The 11,023-nt window shown below is 39.1% G+C and overlaps 1 protein-coding gene across 1 annotated transcript; it reads right to left on the bottom strand.

The window, feature by feature from the left end:
• Nucleotides 1-221: 221 nt before the first annotated feature.
• Nucleotides 222-10,379, bottom strand: prdm13 (PR domain containing 13). Its single transcript, XM_085997454.1, has 4 exons — nucleotides 9,999-10,379; nucleotides 7,738-7,869; nucleotides 7,502-7,622; nucleotides 222-2,589 (listed from the first exon to the last, which is right to left on the bottom strand). The coding sequence occupies exons 1-4, from the start codon at nucleotides 10,137-10,139 to the stop codon at nucleotides 1,109-1,111; spliced, it is 1,875 nt and encodes a 624-aa protein (XP_085853580.1). The 5' UTR covers nucleotides 10,140-10,379; the 3' UTR covers nucleotides 222-1,108.
• Between the last annotated feature and the right edge of the window lie 644 nt (nucleotides 10,380-11,023).

The raw sequence follows: 11,023 nt of genomic DNA, 5'->3' as shown, positions 1-11,023 counted from the left end.
TAGGTTTAGTGTGAGTTTAGTAAACTAAATTACATGGGGGGGGGAGTGTTTAATTATGTCCAGAAAATTGATAATATTATCCTATAATGACTGTGACATTTCCACAGGCAATTTCGAACTCATAGAACTTATTTCAGATTTTAAAACTATACTAGAACATTTGAACAAACCCCCATAATATCTGTTACAAAAATAAACAAGATTGGTCCAAAAGACATCTTCAAAATTTTAAGTAAGTTTATTCGAAAATTCTCGCACAATGCGTTGCAATGAAGAGGCGGATACCAAGTGCACTGTACATCATCCAATATAAAAACCAAAATACACAACATATTATTCTACTTCACAAAAAATTATATTTTTCTTTAAAATTATATATAGCATTATCACGTACTTTCAGATTCATGCTCTTAATATGTTTCCAGAAAACATATGTACATAAAGATGATCAAAACAATCATGGATGCCCTATTTTAAATAGTTTAACTACTAATCTATCAACAAAAGTCCCTCTGTCATGTTTTGCGCCCGTCTTATAGTGCTTTAATGCTTGTCCCTTTAAAGACGCGAGTTCACACAAAATTGAGTAATTGCTCCCAGCTCTACATCATAGGTCACTTTTAGCTTTGTCTGCTAATAAAGTATACTGACCTTCACACATTTGCTTAAATGATTGATATTCACTCTGGACCTGTCGTCTTATTAATCATCATGATTCCCAGATGAGGGTCATTCCATTTATTGAAATGTGTCGATTATATTAACGTTTACGCTGTGACAATATTACATCGACGGCTAAAAACTGATCGGAAGTACATTGATTTTTTTTTACGTTCGTGTTATTCAATTTGTTGATTTTTTTTACAGGCGCTTTGAGCTCATGTCTAATCTCAGCAATTTATTAAACGGCCATCACTTGGCATTCATACATTGTATTAGCCGGAACTATGAATATTGCTCACCCCTAATAAATATCCTTTACGATAATAGTCACCGAAAGGCACAATTCCTATCATCTTATGTACAAAATAAACAGGCATTTTTAGATGCTTCAAGCATTTTCGTTTTTGGCAATTCGGTGTTTACTCGCGTCAGTTCTTCAAACTATTCACTGATCGTTGTTCCTTCCTGAATCTTGGTCGCTCTGATCGTCTGTAAAACATACGTCCACGTCGCTCTCGTTGCTGTGGTCACTTTTCTGCTCAGTCTCGTCCAAGGAAGTTTCCGTTTTGCTCTCTGTTTTGTGCACACTTTGCCCGGGGTGTCTGGATTTAACGTGCCTCTCCAGGTCTCTGCGACGCACCAGCACCTTGCCACAGAATTCACACCTGTAGGGCGTGTTGCCCTCCGCGTGCAAACGGATATGTTTGTTTAGGTTACTGGGATCCCCAAAGGGTCGAAGGCAGACTTTGCATTTTAAAGGTTTGTACCCTGTATGTGTCCGCATGTGAATTTTCAGTCCGTATTTACGGGAGTAGAGTTTCCCACAGTACAAGCAGAGGTGGCCTTTTTTGGGCTTGCCACTAGACGCGGTGGTGGTGGCCATGGACTCCAGTCTAGTTCTACTCTTTTCTGCAGCAATGCTTGATAGTTGTTGGGTGTGCATGGCGATTTCTCTGTCAATATTGGTGATGGAACCAAGTTCTGGGTTGAGAGATGGAGCTCCAAAGTAAGTGACCGATTCTGGGTATTTGATCAAGTTGCTGAAGTGGAATTTTAAGGGGTAGTAGGGAGGGCTGTAGAGAAGTTCGCCATTATAAACTGTTAAGGGCATTATAGGAATGTTACATTCCCCGGAGAAAGGTTTAACTCCATCAAATGGCGGAATGGAAAACCTTTCAAAATGAATGCCCGTTGGAATCGGGGTGTAACGATTAGGAGATAAACTGGTGTGAAGGCCCCTTTCGACATGTTTGAATGCAGATGTCTCTTCAAAATTAGGAAATAAAGGAAACCCTCTCGTTGTATTGCTGCATGGCAATGCAGGGGCTGGGGGCTCTATGGAATGGACACACTTGGAAGGGTGATTTCCCACCATGGTCTCGCTGGTAGAACGCGGTGATTTCATACTGCTCAGAAGTTTATTGAAACCTAATCCATTGGTTTTAGTGCCTGTGTCTCCGCTTGGATCAGGGGATATTAATTTTGATAATCCCGTCGGTTTAAAAGCGGATCTAATCCCAGGATGAAAGCCCATCGCGTTGACGATTGAAGAAGTTCCACTTATAGTCGTCAGAGGTCCGTGACTTCGGGCTGAATTGACACTCATGTCCAAGGCCCGGTCCTGCTCATCCTCATGTCCCGCCCTTTTCTTGGTCATAGCCATTTTAGCCGAAACTGGCGACGTTGGTCGTTTAACCCCCTCTGTAGAGCCAGACGAGATTTGATGGCCATTCCTCAGAGGTGTTGATGAACTAGATATGTCGGCTGCCTTCGGAGATTTGGTGAAAGTCTCGGAGATTCTGCATTGATCGTTGTTGATGAAGCCGCTGCCGTTACCCAGAGCACAGTGGAAGTGGATATGAGCTTTTAAAGTGTTTGGATATTTGAATGTTCTCCAGCAGTACCAACAAATATAACGTTCCTCCCCTGGGTAAAAGAACGAGAAAAAAAACTAAGTTTTGGGTTAAGGTTGTAAACATTTCCGCATAAAATACACACAATAACAAGAATTATGCCTCAAAGGCTGCTGGACAATATAAGCGTGTCAAATTATTACCCACATTTCAGCAGTTATGGGTGCAGGAAAGTTATAGATTGCAAACAAGCACGTACTTCTTAAAATAATCCTTAAATTACGATACAATGCTCACTGTCACTTTTTTTTAAGAATACCCGCCCACTTCGCCAGACCAGTTTCTGCGACCCAAACCGATCATTTTACAAATTAAATGGTAATAAATGTAAAAGGAAGTCAATGAGGCAAATCATTTGGTAAGATAATTTATATGTAATTCTTAGTCCTGTTATTTAATTATTCTGTTCTCCAAGGAGGAAACGCAAGCCTGACCAGACATATACAATCTAGACTGTTAATGTTTTGGCCTTTACTAGCCTTGGAGGTGATAACAGCTGTTCCTTGAAATCATGGGGCGCTTGAAACAATGCACTTGGCCCATCTGTTGATGCTGAAGAAAGGAGGCGTATGGCAAGGAGTTGAGCAAACTGGCCAAAGAACAATCTATATATCATAAGCTTCTCATTAAAATCAGAACAATGCCTAGGATATTAACGCTGCTATTCAAAGAGTAACAACTCCTTGAGGTACTCTCATTTGTAGATGCTGCAATGAAAGAATGGCATCAAACTGTTCATTCTACAATTTAAAGCCTGGTTCTCTATCTTTGGCAATCTTTTGTAACTTTCATTTTTCCTTTTTCATCTCTTCTTTTTGGTTTCTCCTTTTATAGATATTGTGCAAATGCAATTTCCAAAAGTTTCAATTTCTTTACTTTCATTTTTCTTTCTCCCTTTCTGTTAGCTTTGTCTCGTTTCTTCCCTTTCGTTTCTTTGCTTTCTCTTCGTTTCCTTTCCTAGATGCAGTACAAAAAATGTTTCTTCTTACGATTAACTGTATTACATTTTGCTCCTCGTCTATTCCTACACTCAAGCTAACATCAATTTTATTTTGTAGCCCGCAATCCAATATTGCGTGTATAATTAAAATTAAATTGACAGTTTTCCGGCATTGACCTTAACAATGTAAATTATTTGTGCACAATTGGAATAATTAAATCGAACTTTGTTCTGGGGCCTTTCAATTGCAAAAATCTGTAAAGCATCTGAATATATTAGTCCTCCGGTTATTTGCTGAAAATGAATGCGGATAAAATGCATTTAATCTCTTTAATTTGCTCATAATTTAGTTCTGATTCTACCTCATGGCGCACAATTAGCAAAAGTGCGCATCAGACAACTTTGATTGTCCTAGATAAATGGTTCTTGCTGTTTGCAGTTAAGGTATCTGATTTTATCTCATTCAGTATCTGGACGCGAATCTTAAAATTAGTTATATTGCTTCTAGGAGGCCGGGTGTTTACAAGTACCAAACCCCTTATCAATTAAAGATATATTGGGAACTTCAGGTTTTTGCATTTCAAATACCTCATCCCAAAATCCTACGGGTAAACCGAAAAATCGTGTAAAATCGAAATATGTGTGTAATATTTTCTCCCGAAATGTTCAGTCCGGCTGTTAAAATGCATTTAAAGAGTAAAACTTTAAATAGATAATCATCAATGTTTCAAGAAAACGACATTTAAAAACTATTACAAACTGTTAGGTTTACATAGGTGATGTATTAATTAAACATGTGCTTAACCCCTGTGAAACCTTACAGAACATGATCGGTTGGTTATTTGATCGCCGTGTAAAGTATTTTGTACCCCAAACAAATATATAGGAATTCGTGAGAACAGGCGCCAAAATAACTGGGTGATTATAATATACTGCAACTTTTAATAATGATTTACTTGTGGACACCCATTATTAGGTTTAAAATAACTTTTCGCAAGTTGAATATTGTGAAAGAATGCAAACCAGTCAGGTAGGTAGTTGCAAGCATTTTCTAAATTGTACAGAAGCGAATTGATTCAGATATTTTCACTCTATTGTCTATTCACACAGTTTGAACTACAAAGCAAGCTAATGTTAAGGAACATAAATTCCAGGTGCAGCCATAAGATTAAGGATGTACAGTGCCTGATCCAGTAATCTATTTGACCATTTCAATTCAATTACCTGAATTCAAAATCAGCAAGGGATCTGAGTCTGATAAAATCATTCCACTTCCAGTGTGATGCTAAGAGAAAATGATCGGAACCACGTCATTAAAGAAAACAGGTGATATATATGATTTCCAATATCACCGCAGGCCAATAAAATAGTACCCAAAAATATTTATGAATCATTTCGCTGTCATAAGTCGTGCTGGATTGTTTTAACTATACCTGCTTGGTTAACGCTTATTGAAATGTAATTACACTGCATAGCTGATTACTTATCCCCTTTACAACACGTTGAGCTGTTTCCATTACACCACAAAAAGAAGGGGAAAATATCAGTCCTTCTGCTCTGTTCTGCATTTTGTGTAATATTATTCAGGATCCCTCGTGTACAACCTATCCACGCTGGATTATAGTAGGTGGTCTTTGTAGAGACAGAACTGGAAGCCTCAAGCAGAGGGTTTGTATGCTGTCTGTTGATTTTGGGGAGTGTCTGCAAGCCTTACTTTTAATTGCTAAGGCGCTGTGAGCTACTGTGGCCGAAGCGTCAGTAATCCTATTACCTTGCACTTTAGCTACAACTTGGTTTAGAGACTACAGAAGCGTCTCCACCCTCCCCCTCCTCCCTCCGAGACCACCAGTACCCTACCCCTTTGAAAAATTAGATTTAATAGCTGAATTCGCTACTGGATCTTTCTTGTTATTAATCCTTTGAGGAATGCAATATTGTATCCGTACACAGTTTGCAGACAATTCCCCCTCCGGTTTTTTTCCCCTGGAATCTGCTATAAATTGTTGCTGCCTAATTTCCTTGCATTAGTCGATTGTATTACATCATTATACCTTAGATGCAAAATTATAGAACGTCCATGAAATCCGCGTATGAACGGTTCAATCACAGACACTATTTTGAACAATTATTTCTTTACCAAGCATGGCTAGAATTTAAGCAGATTACTAGCCATGAATGAAAATAGCCAACGATGAGGCAAAAAATCCGAAGTTCTTCAAAACGCACATACTGTATATTCAATTTTATTGTCACTTTAATTTTAGCTTGTTGCTAAATATGTCTTACATATGTACGGAAGTAAACTGCAATCATGCAAACATGTATATTAAGTTTATGCAAACGTGGATATACTTTATTGGTATTGTGTATGCATGCATTTCAACTTTTTGGATACAAAAATATCAGTGGAGATTTATGCACGAGATCTGTAAACATAAACACATATATCTTCAAAGAACTGCTCATGATAAAATGGTGGCCTCGTGACAATGTCAGCATATTTTGCAGTTCGAATCCAAGTGATGCTTTTCTCTAGTGGGCCTTTGTTAAGTTTCGTCCATCAAACATTGAACTCCTAAGTATTCGTTTCCCCATAGATCTCTACAGATTATTAGAATTCAATTCGAATGAAATAAAACGTCAGACATGATAAAAAATACAATATTCTGAAAAATATATTTTTAAATGCCCAAAATTTCCAACCGTGTTCCTAAATTCAGTCCTGAGCACCTAACTGGGAGGTGATTCCGATATATTTCCTCTACTACTTGAAGGACTATCTACACAGTGTATGTCTTCAGGTGACTGATGTCAAGAGTATGCCTACTGATTGCTTCTGAAGATGGATAGAAACTTTCGTGATTCGCAACAACATCGCTACCCAGTGATGCAGATTAAAATCTCGGATCTAACGGTGATGCTGAAAGAATTGTAACTTGCAAAGAAACAAAGTACTATCGAAAATCCGATCATTGCAAATACAAGCTAAATATGCTGTTTAATGAAGGAACATTGTATTATCCCAAGTAGTTATCAAATTCAAATTATTTCCTTGGACACATTGTCCCACTATATTGACTCTGGCACAGCAACAGAAGTATAAAATGAGTCTGTATAAAATAAATCTGTAATTTATTGTTACTTGCAGTCCGGCAATGACATGAATTCGACTCCTAATTCTATTGCAATCAATATTAAATGTTTCAGGAAAAATGGCACCTTTTATCGCCTATCAAATTCTGCCACGCAGAGACTATGAGCCATTTTACCGAACCGTATCCAGTACGTGCACATGGTCTGTGGCACTAGGGGCACGTTCACTTCGTTCGTTTCGGTACAGCCAAAACGATGGATGCAACGATTGCATCTACGCGGAAAGCAGATTACGTATTTTCAACAAAAAATTGTTGGGGGGGTGTTTGGAAACTTTTTCCCCTTTAAGTGTAACGTGGCTATTCCATTGAAGCACATCTTGGGTACCCACTGAAAGCATTAAGGTCACATACAGTACACTGCATTAGCCCCCGGTTTACAGTTACTCCAACAATTTCACGATTGGGGATAAAAAAAGAAAATTGTTCATCTGCTGTAACTTTACATATATTTTTATTTCGATTAAGGTAAAATTAAATATTTCTTAATTATGTTGTGATGCTTTTCGTTACATAAGGGCACGCCGCTGAAGTGCTGTAATAAACCTGGGTTCACATAAATACTGATGGACGTCTGTGTGCGTTCATACATAAATTATATCCTTGTTCACAAGTACATTGTAGTTACAGACAATCTCTGTATATACTTTCTATGCACGCAGTAGATTTGTATACTCGCACTTACTCGTATATCTACATAAACAATTATGCGGAAAACCCTTTTTACTGAGCTACCTTGAGACGTGTGGATGAAATGCATACTCTTCTAACTAGAGATACGTTCAGCGTTTCTCACTGCTCTTATCCAGTGAGACTGAGTTGATTGCCCCTACCTTTCTCATCGTGTGTCGGTGTGGCTGTGGCTGGGATATCGAACCACTGCGCCAGAGCGCTGGAGTACCACGCTGCTAATTCCTCCCCAGGCTGGATATCCCTCAGTGTTCGGTAAAAGATCTGCGGAAGGGAACAGATGCAGAAATCTAAGGATTATATGTGATTTCATCTTTTGGGTTTTTTTTTGTTGGATTGATAAAAACCATAACTGTGCCAGAAATGTAACGTGATGTACCTGTCCCCCTGGAAGGTCAGTGATCGCTTCCAGATTCTGCTCTTGGATGTGTCTGGCTGCTCGGATTAACTCTATCCACTCCGGAACGGAGTCGCCAGCTTCATCAACCAAATCCCCTCTGACAAAGCGCACCTGAAATACATCCCGAGCACCACAGTTTAGGAAAGGACATTTTAAGATTCCTGCATTATCCCTACAGCGTTCTTTTACTTCACATACAATTGTTTCACTTCGATAGTTTATTTGCATCATACACAAATCGCATCATGTTATTTAAAGTCATACCCAAAAGATTCCACATAAAAACATGATTAAAATTAAAATGTATGGACACACAGCTTTTACCCAAACGTGTGGCTCTTAAATATCATTTTACTTTTTTGGTTTAGCAATCATTTATATTATTTAGTTAACCGAAAATTGTATTTAAAATCATTGAGTGAAGAATCCAGGCAGGAATAGTATGTTAAAGGAAATGTGATCTGAAGATACCTGACGGTGACCTGGCCTTAAACCAGTTAAGAATTATAATGACTGGGGGGAAAGCCTTGCTTACGCGAGGAAAAAAAAGTTGCATGTTACACACAGGCAGATGCCATTCATTTCACGTCGCCAGAAATAAGAAGGATACGAACTGTTTATGTTTTATATTCAGATACTTGCCAAGCTTCTTCGGTTCAATTAAAATTCAGCATATATAGGTATTTAGAATTCAGAATAAGGTGATTTAAAATGAAAATTCTCCACGGAAGAAAACAAATTGGAAAAAGCTGCTTTGTTTATCGATAAGCAGTCAATTACAAATCCGAGCTTCGATAGTTGGGTGTTACAAGAACAAGTTCATGTTAACTTAATTGAAACCTTCAAATACTTTAAATGTATTTATGTAATACTGCAGTGCATAAAGAATTTCCATTGCCGCATGTTTTAGTGACACCTGTTCACTTTTGGCAGTTGACCGATGGTATCATTGAATTTCGAGGTGCACCGTGCTTAGCTCCTCCCTTACACCTTTCATGCATTCAATTTTTTATTTTCGATTATAATTATCCTGACGTACGACAAGAGAACCCCAACTAACAGACGGTGAAACGAGCGCCGATTAATTATTCGCCATAAAACCAGCATGTCAACAAAATATTGGGATGGGGGGGGGGAGTAAATGCGGCCATTTAGAGTCGCTGGAGCAAAATTAGCTATAATTAGGCAGAGCGGTCCTTCGGCAAGAAACAAAATCGAAACAGACGAGAAATAAATAACATAGTTTGTCAGACCGTTTAAAAGGGGGTTTAACAAATTAAAAATCTGACCATGACATACGACACGGCATCTGCACCTGTTTAAGGAAGCCCGTGGCAATATGTGGCATTAGACACTGGAAACATCAAGCTTGAATAACTTTTCCTCTGTATGTAAGATTCTGTGTATATTACTCATATATATATGTAATATATGTATACAGTAATATCAATAGCTGAGCTGCATCAATTGCGATTGATTGTGCTATGCAATGCAGTTCAGCCACTGATAACTAAATACGACTTTATGGGGCAACCAGTGTCCAGTTATTAAAAAAAATCTGCTCTTCTAAATATCCTTGCCAAGTGTGTAAACTGAAATGATCCAATTACTTATCATTAGATTTCTTAATCAAGGTAAAAAAAAACCCGGATACCTGGATCATCAAGGACATGGTTAACACTACCAAGTAGCTACTACAATTTCAGCCACGAAGATGAATAATAAATCACTTACACTAAACACGTTCGATCTCGGTTATGGATCTCGACAAGAGTAAAATACATGAATTGAAGTCTAACCGCACGGTTAATTGTAGACCATAAAATTGAACCCTTTAGCCGCACACGAGAGCCGAAATTAGATCCAATTAAAGCGGTCTGTCAATAACTTTAACAGAAGTTAACACAGTATGGTAATTTGCAGGAAAATACAATTAACTAACAATTAGCCAGCAAGCGATGAATTCGGATCCATGGCATTATACAACCGAAAGCAATACCCGCAGAGTACAAAGGTCATGGATGTTTTTGTCCGGTAACTTTTTTATATAAAGGATTGACTTGCAATATTGTTTTGCCTGGTTTTGTGAGAGAGAAACAAACTCTGATTATCTTTCGTTGCTGCTGCCAAGCTACTGACTGATCAGAAGTTGGAGCTCTCTCCCCCACTCCCGAGAAATTATAAAGCAGAAGGAAAGTTTGCATTTAAAATATTTATGCCAATGCAACGAAATCTGTTACCTTTTTCTTGTTGCAATGCTCCTTGCGATCGGACATATACTTTCCCAGCCTAAAAATGCCCTGCACGGGACCCAGGCGCAGCCCGGCTGGGATGATGCTTTCCGCGGTCACGGTGATCGCCGAGCTCCGGGGGGTTTGCATGGCTCCGGGGATGCAGGGGGGGAAAAGAAGGAGCGGAGGAAGAGGGATGGATTGACAGCGAGATGAGACAGATGAGAGAGAGAGAGAGAGAAGAGAGATGGGCACAGACTGGTCTCCGCCTGCAAAGTGACGCGGTGGAGCCCGTGCGCTGCGCTTTTTCTATCCAAAGGGGGAACGTTGCGTTTGAGCAGAGTGCACAGAGTGCCTCAGTTTGGTGAGAGAGTTTTGGTGCGATCACAGCTGCGAGCCACAGCCAAGAGGGTCAGAGAGACACACATGGAGACTTTCCCTACCCAACTGAATAATAAAGTGCTCGAAATGGCCAGGAACAATGGCCCAGGCGACCTTCCCATTCCTAAAATCCAATTTGTCAAGGGCGCAAAAAAGGCGATTGTGAATCAAAGGTCTGGCGGGACCATTAATCGTCAGCTTGTGTTATTGTCCAGCAGACAGTTACGATATTTTAAATGACAAATTCACTGTATAATTTCTCCATAAATTTTGCCTTCTTTTATTGCGACCAACAAAACTTTGGGAAAATAAGTGACTAAAGTTAAGTCTACTTGGCTGATTCTTTTCAGGTTAAATATACTTCAAAGATTTTTCTCTCCCCCTCGTCTTTTTTTTATTTTCTCAGAGGAGTGGATCTCAGTTAAACAAAGAGAGCAGGAATGTTTGGAGGACTTGTTAACTTCTATTGATTCGGCGTGTGCCGCATAGAAACAGGGCAGGTACTTGATGGTAAAACACCAGAAAAGTAGCTACCGTCTCAACATAACCACCATCTACATTTGTCTAGCTCTTCCGTTAAACTGCTGGTCTATACAGTTGAGCGAATTATTTTAACCCAGCGACTCCAAACAAACTTCGCCAATATTGGGCAA

This window comes from Somniosus microcephalus, chromosome 9, assembly GCF_052327205.1.
Source record: "Somniosus microcephalus isolate GS21.2 chromosome 9, FLI_Smic_1.0, whole genome shotgun sequence".
Taxonomy (NCBI): Eukaryota; Metazoa; Chordata; class Chondrichthyes; order Squaliformes; family Somniosidae; genus Somniosus; species Somniosus microcephalus.
Note: the sequence above shows the minus strand (reverse complement) of the source record. Positions and strands in the feature narration are given on the sequence as shown.

What these genes read in the sequence shown, in the direction of transcription:
- prdm13 (XM_085997454.1), bottom strand. Translation starts at nt 10,139, where the DNA reads ATGCAAACCCCCCGGAGCTCGGCGATCACCGTGACCGCGGAAAGCATC. An exon ending in CTGACCTTCCAGGGGGACAG is followed by an intron (nt 7,623 to 7,737) that starts GTACATCACGTT and finishes TCCCTTCCGCAG; the next exon opens with ATCTTTTACCGAACACTGAG. An exon ending in ACCGACACACGATGAGAAAG is followed by an intron (nt 2,590 to 7,501) that starts GTAGGGGCAATC and finishes TCTTTTACCCAG; the next exon opens with GGGAGGAACGTTATATTTGT.